Here is a 12,948-nt window from a genome sequence, read left to right as displayed (position 1 = left end):
TAACATGTTCTTGAAAGTCTTTTAAATCCTTTAAACTATATGCAACCCAACCTATTAAATTATAAGTATCTAATGCATGTAGGAATACAGAATATATCATGAGTACATATGCAAAGCATAATTTTACTGATTTTTCAAAAATTTACTCTATAATAATAGTATAGTTACTGTGATATTGGTAAACTTGCACTTCCTTAAGTTAAATATGCACTGGATGGGACACTCCTGAGTCTAGTAATGCAGATTTATCATCCTTACAGTTTTGAAGGCAAAGCCTTAGTCTTACATATCTTTGAGGGTCCCACAGTTTTTTAGTTAGGGAGAATGGCTAAGCAGTGGTAAGAAGAACACCATCAATAATGTGGCTTAAAGGACATGGAAGTCTGTCCCCCGGGTTCTAGTCCAAAGCGAGCACTCCAGGTTAGTTGCAAGTTCCTTCTGTCCTGTGGTTCCACCACTTTCTAGGGCCTGGTCTTCATTTCCATGGTTGAGCCGGGTCACTGCTGCATCCTGGCTTCAGCCTGTGGGAGGGCAAAGAGAGGACAGAGGAGGCCCCCTGCTGCCTCGTGGACCGCAGCCCAGAAGTGGCACCTCTTCCCACATCCCACTGGTGAGGGAATCACATTGCCATACCTAACTGCAAGCCCGCCCACTTATACCTCCATTTCCAGGGAAGAAGGGATAATGGATTTCCATGAGTAGTCTCCGCTGCCCGTGATGTCCAGCACGCAGCAGTCTCCTAAATACTTTTACAATCAAGAAAATATATGGGGCTTCCCTAGTGGCACAGTGGTTGAGAGTCCGCCTGCCGATGCAGGGGACACGGGTTCGTGCCCCGGTCCGGGAAGATCCCACATGCCGCAGAGCAGCGGGGCCCGTGAGCCATGGCCATTGAGCCTGCGCGTCCGGAGCCTGTGCTCTGCAATGGGAGAGGCCACAATAGTGAGGGGCCCACATACCGCAAAAAAAAAAAAAACAAAAAAAAAAACCACATATATATATATATATGAAAATAAGTGGTTATTAATAAGGGTCTAAGCATTTATCTTGTAATTGGAACATCTTTTTCCATATTATATTTTGATTTAAATTTAGCAAGGCAAGTTAGTCTAGCAAGTAATCAGGGGTTTGTTAATCATTTATACTGATTTTAAAAATCTTATCACTACAGGACTACAGAATTAAAATAAGTTCTGTTTTTACAGAAAAGGAGCAGAAGGGATAGGATTGTGAATTTTTTTTTCACGCCTACACGACGTTGGACAAGCACACCCTTGTTCCCCTAGTGGCTGCCAATGGGGAATGGCCTGGTTTGTGCACAGGAAGAAATCAGCTGCTTCCAAGAAACTGGCTTTGCAAAATCAACCTCTTCTCAGTCAGAGGCTGTACTGCCTCCCAGGAGGTGTTTGGGAATGTGGAAGGGGACTGGCTTGGGTTGATCAGTCACTAGGACGTGCCCTCTGAGGACAGGAGAGTAAATGTCCTGTAATGCCCAGGATAGCCCTGCACAAGAATTAGCCTGTTCCAAATGTCAGTGGTTCCCCTATCAATAAACACTGCAGGACTGCCACCCTCACCTTTTCTGGGGTGTTAGCAAATTTTACATTTCCATTTTCTTATACCCAAACAGCTCATCTAAAGGAAAGAAATGGTCTGAGTGCTTTTAAAACAGTATTGCATTTTGCCTACGTTACCCATTCTCTTCTGTTTTCCTTGTTTTTCAGAACGTAAGGCAGGACTCACCCCGATATTTGAAGCACAGCTGAGCTTAGCCATCCCAGAATTGGTTTTCTGTCCGTCTCTGGAGCCTGGAGTGAAGGGTGGCTTCTGCGACATCATTGAGGGTCTCATCACCAGCATTTTTAGGATATCGTCCTTGGTTCCACGGCTCTCCCCTCAAAACGGCTCTCCCCACTATCAGGTACTGGATCTGCAAACATCCTGCCCTCCCATCAGATCTGGAGCCCCCTGTGAAGTGCTGGTGTCACCCGCCTGGTTTTGTCTTGCTCCCCTAGGTTGACTTGGAGGCCATGCCTGATCTGGCAGGCATGCGGGGCGAGCTGATGGGGCGGATGCAGGGCATGATGACCCTCTGCTGCGGCTATCGGAGCACCCTCAGCCAGTATTCCTACCTCTACATGGAGGACCGGAAGGAGGCTCTGGGCCAGTTTCTGCTATATGGGCACATGCTCACAGCAGAGGAGATGGAAGCCCATGCTGAGGATGGCATTCCAGAGAACCCGCCCCTGCTCCATCAGTTCAAAGCGCAGATCGACTGCTACGAAAAGCTCCATGAAGACGTGAGCAAGCTGGAACCCATCCAGGTGTTTGACAGCTGGATGAAGATTGATGTGCGGCCCTTTAAAACGTCTCTGCTGAATATAATTAAGAAGTGGAGCCTCATGTTCAAACAGCACCTTGTGGACTATGTCACTCACAGGTAACACGGTCCTGCTAGCTTCCCAGGCTGTCAGGAACACCATGTTTTTAATCTTCTTCACATTTTTCTCCATAGGCTCTTGGTTAAATTAAAAATTAAAACAGCTGGTTGGAGGTTCCAGGCTTTTGGACACCAGCAGTAACGTTAGTCCTGCCCTCCCATTTGTTCATCAGACCTGGCCTCTTTCTGTTTCGTTTTCCATTTGGTGCCCAGTGTGCGAAAGGCACTCAGTAAGTGGTAAATAATGTTAGAGACAATAATAGCAGATCTAACCTCCCTTCACAGCTCTGACTGTGAAATCTCTTTAAGCCTGAGAAGCTGAGGGGGTCTAATGGGCCTCTTAGATTTTATTTCTCCCACTTACTCCTTGTCTCAGATTATCCAGCTGTGAAGCACAGGAGCCCCTAAATCTACACACCCCTGATGCCTGCCAGTGCCACTCTAGCTGTGTGACAGATGGGATCTGAAATTCTGTCTGTTCCACCATAGACCTACACCACCCAGCCCAGCACCAGACTCTCTAAGCCAGAGCACCAACCTCTAGATAAATAATCAAGTTGGTTAATAGTCTCCCAGTTACTTCACCTTAGCCTTGTCCTCACAGGTCTGCCACAGGCAGAATCTCAGCTCCCAGCCCCTCCCCACAGAATCCTATGGAGTGCCATGGTCCCTCTGTTCAGTGATCAGTCTTTGGTGTATTAGCTGATGCTGCAGGGGAGCCCTCCCCAGAGTTTGGTGCTGGTCTTGCTTGCTGCTCAGTGATGTGGAAGGGAGACAGCCAAGTCGAGAATGCATCTATCTACAAACAAATTCTGAGAGACTTTGCAAGGGTGATGGTTCTCCACTCTAGAAAAGCCGCAGGAAATCATTTTGGGATGTTTCAAACAGGGCTTTCCAAGTGTTGTTTAAGAAGCAGCAGCCAGTTTCCCACACTTGAGAGGCAAGAAAGGGAAGCAATGGTGGCAGTTGGGGAGGTGGCAGTGTTGCCCCCGAATGGAGTACTGTTGAGGGGACAGCTCTGTGCTCTGTGGTCCCTCTCCATTAGCAGGTCTGGTGACCCAAGGACATGAGGACATGTTTCGGATGCAGATTTTATTATTATTTAGGTATGGCAAGGCCAACAGATCAGGAGATGACTGCTATTGAAAAGATAGTTTGTTAGATCCCAAGAGGAGGGGGGCACAGCACACCATGCAGGGCCAAATGGGGGGCACCAGTGTTAATCGGGAAGCAGAGGGAGTGAGGGGAAACATGGGCAAGAGCTTTTATTACAGCTTCCATGGAGAAGAATGGGCAAGACATTCTTCTCCAGGTTTAGGAGCAGGTTTAGGATTGCCTAGTTTTTTAAATAATTTTAACAGGCTCTGGGGTGTAGGGGCTGTCTTTAGTTGTCTGGTACCAGGCTGTGGGATTATAGGGCAGGTGAACTGTGGCCTGGAGAATGAGAGCCAGATGGAGGAGGTGGTTGGGGATATGGACTTTGGATTGATTGGCTTGCATTTGAAAGGCACAGTCAAAAGCAGGTTGTTTGCTATCTCCAGGAACTGGCTAACCCTGGGAGGGTCAATCCCTCCAGGGCCGACAAGGCCCCAAATGTCAGAGCATCAGAAACACAGGGTTGATACAGGGCACAGTGACAGCAGCTTCCATGCGTCCCTACCAGGTGAGGCTTCACAGGATGTAACAGTTGTTTTAACAGGAAAACACATGATAGAGCACCGAGAAGGCCTGAGTCCTCCTTGAACCCCTGTTTCCTTGTCTCTGAAAGAAGACAATTGGACTGGATTCCTGTAAGGTGCCTTCCAGTTTTAATAGTTGGTGATCCATAAACTGACTACTTTGCTACACTTTGGGAGAATGTCTCATTCTGTTCTCAAAGATTAGATAAAAAAAAGAGATAATAAGAACAATAAGAAATATTTATTATTGAGTGTCTACTATGCACCTTGTAATTCTGTGATTTCCACCTTCTCTTAGCAGGTGTCAGGATTAATCCCACCTTGCCTTACATAAATACTTCATTTACTGACAGAAATCCAATCCTTCATTATCATCTGTCTTATTCAGCTTGGACTGATACGATATTGCAATTTGTAATAAGACATATATATTGGATTGGCCAAAAAGTTCATTCGGGTTTTCCATAAGATGCCTGGGAAAACCCGAATGAACTTTTTGGCCAACCCAATATTTGGTCTTCATCCCTGTTTCTGGCAAAAGCTCCTATAACCCTTGTATTTCCTAAGTGGTGAGAGCCATAAAGGTATCTTTTGTTATGTTAATGGTAACTTTTGGACCTCACCTATGGATGGGAGGTGGTTGTCAGGACAACCAACCATGTGATTAGAGGTTGAAACTTTCAGTCTTATTCCCCAGAACTCCAGGGAGGAGAGAGGGTCTGGGGATTGAATCAGTCTCCAATGGCTGATGATATAATCAGTCATACCTGGGTAATAAAGTCTCCATAAAAACCAAAAAGATAGGGTTGCAAGAGCTCCCAGTTTGTGAATGCATGGAGATTCAGAGGAGTGGTGCGTTCAGAGAGGGTATAGAAGCTCCACATCCTTTCCCATACCTTGCCCTGTGCATCTCTTCCATCTGGCTGCTCCTGAGTTATATCCTTTTATAATAAACCAGTAATCTAATGAGTAAACAGGTTCTCTGAGTTCCGTGAGCCATTCCAGCAAATTAATCAAATGCAAGGAGGAGGTCATTGGAACCACTGTCCTATAGCTGGTCAGTCAGAGGCAAGGTGACAACCTGGACTAGTCTGGGTCTAGTTGGGTCTAGTCTAGTTGGACTAGTTGGGTCTGAAGGGGGTGAGGCAGTCTTGTAGGACTGAGCCCTTAACCTGTGGAATCTCCAGGTAAATAGTGTCAGAATAGTGTCAGAATTGACACTGTCCTAAGTTGTAGGACAGGCAGTTGGTGTTGGAGAATTGCTTGGTGGTGTGGGGTGCCCCCCTACCCATCCATAGGCATTGGAATTGGTATTAGGATCCTTGTAGCTGCCATAACAAAATACCACTGACTGAGTGACCTGAACAACACAAATTTATTTCTCACAATTCAAGAGGCTAAGAGGTCTAAGATCAAGATGCCAGTCAATTTGATTCCTGGTGAGAGCTCTCCTCCTAGCTTGCAGACAGCCGTCTTCTCACTGTGTCCTCACATGGCCTTTACTCAGTTCCTGTGCACAGATAGAAAAAGAGAGATCTCCCTCTTCCTCTTCTTATAAGGCCACTTAATCCCTCATGGGGGCCCCACCCTGATGACCTCATCTAACCCTAATTACCTCCCCAAAGGCCTCAGCTCCAAATACCATCACAAATGGGGAGTTGGGGCTTCAACATATGAATTTGTGGGAGACACAGACATTCAGTCCATAGCATCATCTTAACTCTCATCGCCATTCAGCTCTTTATGCCCTGATCTTACTCAGTCCCACCCTTGCCCTTGCAAAGCCCTCCCCTGTGCTCTTCCCCTGGACCTCAGGATCTTGCATCAGCAAAGTCCACTGTCCCTTCGTCTTCTCTCTTCCTTTTTTTGCTCTAACTGAAACCCAGCTCTCTCCTGAGGATACTGCTTCCCTGCAGCCCTCCCAAGTAGGGCTGGGTTTTTCTCCTATATCCTTCTTACCACTGGACCTAGAGGTAGATGAGATATTCTTGCTCTTCATTGCAGCTTCCAGACCATTACACCTGGTCCTCCCTCAAAATCTCCGGCTCCACTGGAGTGAATTCTATCAGAAAGTACAACCTGCCACTTGTCCCTGCCACAGTCACCTGCCAAGCCCTTAGCCATTCCTCCCCTTCGTTGCAGGTCATGTCATCTGGCTCAGTCTCCCTTTCCCATCCTTCTGCTGATAATCATCCTCAGTGACTCAGCATCCACATGGAGCCTTCATTATACCTGCCTCTCATTTTCTTAACCTCTCTCCATTGCCCTTTCCTTCTGTCGTACCTCTGCTACCTAATTCTGTGTTTTGCCCTCAGTGACGTGGAAGGAAAGATGAGCAAGTACTTGCTTCCCCTTCAAAATCTCAGGTTAAAGCGTTCCATTCTCTGACCACCACTTGGTATCTTTCCAGCTCACTTACTTGGCAACGGTGCCATGCAAAGTTCTTCAGATCCATCAGGATTTCCAATCCATTGGTCCCAATGCTTTATCGGGATAGCTCAGTGTTTATCACCCTTGCTCCCCATTCCTGTTCCCACCTCATAAAACCCTAAATGTTTAAACTCAGTGCCCCACACCTGCACCTGAGCAATTCATCCTTGATGAAGGAAAAACAAACCAGTCTTCTGACCAACCTCATATTAAATTTATGAACATAAATTTTTTCATGAACATTTTCATAGATTCTTCCCAACTCCCGTAGACTCTTTTTTTCCTCTCTCCTTAAACCTCAAATATCCTCTCTGCCCTTATAGCCTTGCCTCTCATTTCACTGAAAAATTAGAACCAATCACAAGAGAGCTAACTCACCTTTCACCAACAAATCTACCATCCTACCTGCATTTGAAGCCATACATTCAACTACCTCTTCTGTTACAGTGAATAAGCTGGTTTTCTAAGTCCAGCTTCTTTCCTCTCATCTACTCGAGAACTTACTTCCTTAAATATTCCCTATCAACAACACCATCTATTTTCATACATTTTCCACAGCATGCAAATATATTGTCACATCTGGCATCTTAAAAAAAAAGAAAGGAACACGGTCCCAGGAGTCCTTCCAGCTACAGCATCATTTCTGTGTGCCCTCCTTCATAGCAAAATTCCTTAAAAGATGTGTCTATACTTGATCTCTTTACTTCTTCATCTTCCATTCTCTCTCTACAAGAAATTTTATTACAAAATGTAGCATAGGGGCTTCCTGGTGGCGCAGTGGTTAAGAATCCGCCTGCCAACACAGGGGACATGGGTTCGAGCCCAGGTCTGGGAAGATCCCACTTGCCGCGGAACAACTAAGCCCGTGCGCCACAACTACTGAGCCTGTGCTCTAGAGCTCACGAGCCACAACTACTGAAGCCCGCGTGCCTAGAGCCAGTGCTCCACAACAAGAGAAGCCACCGCAATGAGAGGCCCGCGCAGCGCAACAAAGAGTAGCCCCGCTCACCGCAACTAGAGAAAACCCACCCACAGAATGAAGACCCAATGCAGCCAACAATAAATAAAATAAAGTAAATTAAGAAAAAAGAAATTTTTTAAAATGTAGCATACATATGATTTAGAGAAAAATATTAAAACGAATACTCACATTTGCTTTATCCAGCAAAGAAACAGAACATTAGCTACATTTTAAAATTCCCTTATGTACTCTTCCCTGATTAAATCCCTCTTCCTCCCTACCAGATGTCACCCCTACCCTAAATGTGAAATAATCCTTCCCATACTTTTCTTCATGGCTTAGTATATATATATATATGTACACACACACACACACACACACACACACAAATATACATATATTGAGATTTCCATTTTAAAGCTATAAAAATGAAACATTGTTGCATACTATATATCCCTCTGTCCTGTTTCTTTTATTCAGCATTATATTTGAGACCCGTCCACACTGAGAATATAGCAATATTTCATTCCTTTCCACTGCTGTAGAGTATCCCATCATCTGAATATGCCACAATCTATCTATCCATTCTGTGGTTGGTATGGTTGTTTCAGATGGTTTCACTAATATCAACAAGGTTGCTATGCATTCTCTTATACAGCTATCACGGTATCCATGAGCAAACATGGCTCTAGGGTGTATAGCTAGGAGTGGAATTGCTGGGTCAGAGCACCTAATGACAACTCTTGATAAGGTGGACTCTTCCCCACGTCCCCAACACCTCTTGCTGCTGACAAACTGTTTACTGCTGGCCATTCCTCTGGGAGCTTAGTGGTATCTCGCTGTGATAGACATTTTACATTACTCTCACTATGAATAAAGTGGCTCATCTTTTTGTGTTTTTGGATGAGTCGTTATGCTTTCTATTCTGTGCTCCTTCATAGCTCTTGCCCATTTTTGTTGGACTTTATCTTCTCCCTTTTTATACTTGGAAGTGACTTATATATTATATATCTAATCCTTTGCCGATTGTACATATTACAGACTTAGTCTCCCGTTTTGTGGCCCGTCTTCCCACTCCATTTATGGTATATTTTGATGACAAGTTCATTTTTATGTAGCCAAATGTGTCCATCTTTCCCTTGTGTTATCTTCTTTTCTCTTGTTAAATAGATCCTTTCTTGTCCTGAGATCCTGATGATACTCTTCTACATCCTCTCCTACAAGTTTTATCTTTTGCGTTAAATAGCTCTTTGTCGGTCACTGCATTAATATGATGCAGTCCTAATTACTATAGCTCTGTAATAAATCTTGATATCTGGCAGGGCGAGTCCCTACCTTGTTCACTTTCATTAAGAATGTCTCAGTCATTCTCGGCCCTTCCTTACTATTTTACATACATTTTAAAATCAGTTTGTAGAAGAAAAAATCCATTGGGATTTTGATTATACTTGCAGTAACTATAGATCAATTTGAGGAGAATTGTCATCTTTGTAGTAATGAGTATTCCTAAGAACATATTATCTCTCCATTTATGTCCTTCAATGAAATTTTGTAATGGTTTCCTTTAAAATGATTTTGACGTCTTTCTTAAGATTTATTCCTTAATATTTTATTTTTTGTTTCCTAGTGTAAATGATATTTTAAAATCATATTTTCCATGGAAATGAATTGACATTTGTATGTCGATTTTGTATCAAGCAACTCTACTAAATAAGTTGTTAATTCTAATAATTCATCTGTGTACTCTCTGGGGTTTGCTATGTGCATAGTCACCATCTACAAATTTGTGATAATTTTATTTCTTCCTCCTCAGTCTTCTTTTTAAAATGCGTTTTATCTCTATTTCTTATCTGACCACACTGACTAGGACTGTCAGTATAACATCGAATAAAGTGGTGATGGTAAGTATCCTTGTCTTGTCCCCGATCTTAAAGGGGATACTTTCAACATTTCATTACTTAGTATAATACTCTGTGAGTTTTTTACGGCTTCTCTTTATCTGATTAAAGAAGTTCCCTTCTAGTCCTAATTTGTTAAGAGGATTTAGCAAAAATGGATATAACATTTTATCAAGGACTTTTTCTAACTCCATTAAGATAATTCTGTTTTTTTCCCCTCAATATGTTAAAGTTGTGACTATATTATTTGGTTTCTAATACTGAACCAACCTAGCATTACTGAATTAAGCCCAACATGAAATATTGTCTTTTTCAATATATTCATTTATTGATTTTGTTTGCAGATATTTTATTTAGCACTGATGTGTCTGTTTTTGATGAAACTGGCTTTCAGTTTTTCCTTTCTATAACATCTTTGTCTGATCTTGCTCTGTGGTTTTGCTAGCTTCATAAAATGGGTTAGGAAGTAACCTTCTTGTTTATTATCTGTAAGAGTTGGTGTAAGATTGAAATTCTCTAATCCTTGAAAGTTTAAATCTCCTATTGAAACATCTGGCTTTGGTATTTTGCTTGTGGCAAGATTTTTACCTGTAATTTCTCTAATGTTTATAGGAATATTAAGGTTTTCTGTTCCTTAGGAAGTCATATTTTTCTAGGGATGTATCCATTTCATGTAAATCTTCAAATTACTGTCATGAAATTTATATTATGCTCTTACCTGTTTAATCTCTACAGAATCTATGGATATGTTCCTTTTTAGATTTCTATTCATTTCTATTGTGCTTTCTGGCTTCTTAATTAATCTTCCAAGAGATTTACAAAGAACAATCTTATGAACCCATTGATTCTCTTTATTATAATTTGATTTCTATTTTGATTATTTATTCTTTTTTTTTTTTTTTTTTTTTTTGCGGTACGCGGGCCTCTCACTGTTGGGGCCTCTCCCGTTGCGGAGCACAGGCTCTGGACGCGCAGGCTCAGCGGCCATGGCTCATGGGCCCAGCTGCTCCATGGCATGTGGGATCTTCCCGGACCGGGGCACGAACTCATGTCCCCTGCATCGGCAGGCAGACTCTCAACCACTGCGCCACCAGGGAAGCCCCTGATAATTTATTCTTTTATGTTTATTATTTCCTTCTATTTTCTCTAGGTTTATTTTCTGTCCTTTGGCTAAGTTAAGATGTGCGCTTTGCTATTCACCTTGAGCCCTCTGTCTTTTTTAATGTAACACTTAAAGTTATAAGTTCCCTTCTAAGTACAATTTTACCTACATCTCACAAGTCTTGGTAATAATTTAGCTCTGAATATTTTTAACATTCATTATGACGTGCTTATATATTTTTTTAATCTTAAAACATGGGTTCTTCTAGTTGCATTTCTGTCATTAATTTCTAACAATTGTATTGTGGTCAGAGAATGTAACATATGTAATAACAAGCTTCTGAAATTTGTTGAATTTGGTCAGTTTTTATAAATATTCTGTGAATATTTGGAAAGAATGTGTACTCTATAAATGTTGGGTATAATGTTCTGTGCATGCCTATTTGATCAAACTTGTTTTCTTCAAATCCACTGTAACCTCGCTGCCTTTTTTTTTTTGTCTGCTTAATTTATCAATTACTGAGATAACTGTGTTAAAAAACTTCCACTTTGATGGTAGAGTGTCAATTTCTCCTTGTAATTCTGTCACTTTTTTTTTTTTTTTTTTTTTGCAGTATGCGGGCCTCTCACTGTTGTGGCCTCTCCTGTTGCGGAGCACAGGCTCCGGACGCGCAGGCTCAGCGGCCATGGCTCACGGGCCTAGCCGCTCCACGGCATGTGGGATCTTCCCGAACCGGGGCACGAATCCATATCCCCTGCATCGGCAGGTGGACTCTCAACCACTGCACCACCAGGGAAGCCCCTTCTGTCACTTTTTGTTTCATATTTTTTAAGGTTATGCTATGTGAGCATACAGCGTTTGACTTTTTATATATTCCTGGAAAGCTGAATCTTTTAGCCACACGTTAAAAATCTTTTATCACTAGCTATATTTCTTGTTTAAAGTGTGTTTTGTTGTATATTAGTATAACAAAACCAATTTCCTTTGTATGACATTTGCCTGGTGTCTCTTATTTTATCCTCTGGCTTTCAATATTTCTGTGCCTTTATATTAGAAGAGATCTTTATAATTGGTATAGAACTGAATGTTTTATCTACCTTAATATCTTTCTTTTAACTGGAGCGTTTTGTTCATTAATGTCTATTGTGCTGTATTTGAATTCATTTGTACCATTTTATTGTGTCCTCTCTATTTGTCCTTCTTTGTTTTCTTTCTTGCCTGCTTTGGGTTGCATTTTTTAAAATATTTTCTTTTATTTTTCCTTTTTCTTATTCCATTTTTTCTCTTCTGCTAATTTGGATGTTGTGCTATCTAAGTCTTCTTTTCTAATAGTTAACCATAGCTATTTTAAAAAACATTCTTAAAAGGAATAAACTAATCAGTACTGTTACTCTTTTCACAACCAATACAAGGACTTTCGTTTGATCTCAACCGTTCATACATCAAATTATATTCTATAATTCCAAGTAATTTCAATTGTTCTCTGCTATTTATCTAAACTCCACAAATCATACTTTATTTTTATACACTCACTGTTTATTTAAATTTATCTACATATTTACCAATATCTTTGCTCATTCCATCTTCCTACATTACAGACACGCTATCTGAATTGTAGTCATTAGAAGGTCCATTAATAAGGTTCTTTTGGTAAAACTCTCATTCTTTTTCTCTCCAAATGCATGTATTTTGCCCTTGCTCTTGAAAAAATTGATATGTGGAAGAGAGAATTCTAGGATAACATATTTTCTGTAAGCCTATTGAAAATATTATTCCATTGTGTCCTGGCTTCATTTTTGGTGTTGCATCGTCAGCCGTCAACTTAGGGTTTTTTTTATTAATAGAAATCCGTCTTTTCCCTGCAGCTGATTTTAAGATTTTTTTTTCACTTTTGTAATCTGCAGTTTCATACTGAAGTACCTATGTGAGGGTTTCTTTATATTAATTTCACCTTGAATTTGTTGGGCTTCCTTGATCTTATATTTGGTGTCTTTCATTAATTCAAGAAAATTCTCAGCCAAGATATCCTCAGAGACTGCTTCCTGCCCATTCTCTCTATTACTTCCTTCTGGACCTCTTAGTACACTTGTTATACTTATACACTTTCAAAGTTAACATAAAGGCCTATGGAAGATTATTGGCTTCTTTCTACTGGAATTGCCCACTAACATAGCACAGTATGATCATTTTTGCATTGCTAGAACACATACTAAAAGTTTCTTTTCACAAAATAATGCCATCACAGGCCATAATTTTCACATTATCCACTTAAATAAGTTTTGTCACTTCCTGAATCCATCATTCGATACAAAGGTCCACACACTATCACAGATTCTGGGCATATTTGGAAAGCCACTGAAATCACCTCCATTCCTGATTATGAGACAATGCTGAATTTATGCTTGAACATAAAGGCAGTTGGGGCCAGGGTAAGGCAT

At 41.5% G+C, this 12,948-nt stretch overlaps 1 protein-coding gene across 2 annotated transcripts in view; it reads left to right on the top strand.

Moving 5' to 3' along the window:
• Positions 1-12,948, top strand: part of DNAH9 (dynein axonemal heavy chain 9) — a gene marked incomplete at its 5' end in the record, with an annotated part of 308,568 nt that overhangs the window by 55,283 nt on the left and 240,337 nt on the right. For both annotated transcript variants that reach the window (XM_082605525.1, XM_082605524.1), the window contains 2 exons: positions 1,725-1,921; positions 2,016-2,440. In XM_082605525.1, the coding sequence (XP_082461651.1) occupies positions 1,725-1,921; positions 2,016-2,440 (622 nt within the window). The remainder of the gene's footprint in view (positions 1-1,724; positions 1,922-2,015; positions 2,441-12,948) is intronic.

The sequence above is a fragment of the Mesoplodon mirus genome (genome assembly GCF_964341445.2).
Source record: "Mesoplodon mirus genome assembly, chromosome: 18".
Lineage (NCBI taxonomy): Eukaryota > Metazoa > Chordata > Mammalia > Artiodactyla > Ziphiidae > Mesoplodon > Mesoplodon mirus.
The sequence above is the reverse complement of the archived record's forward strand: the minus strand, read 5'-3'. Positions and strand labels throughout refer to the sequence as shown.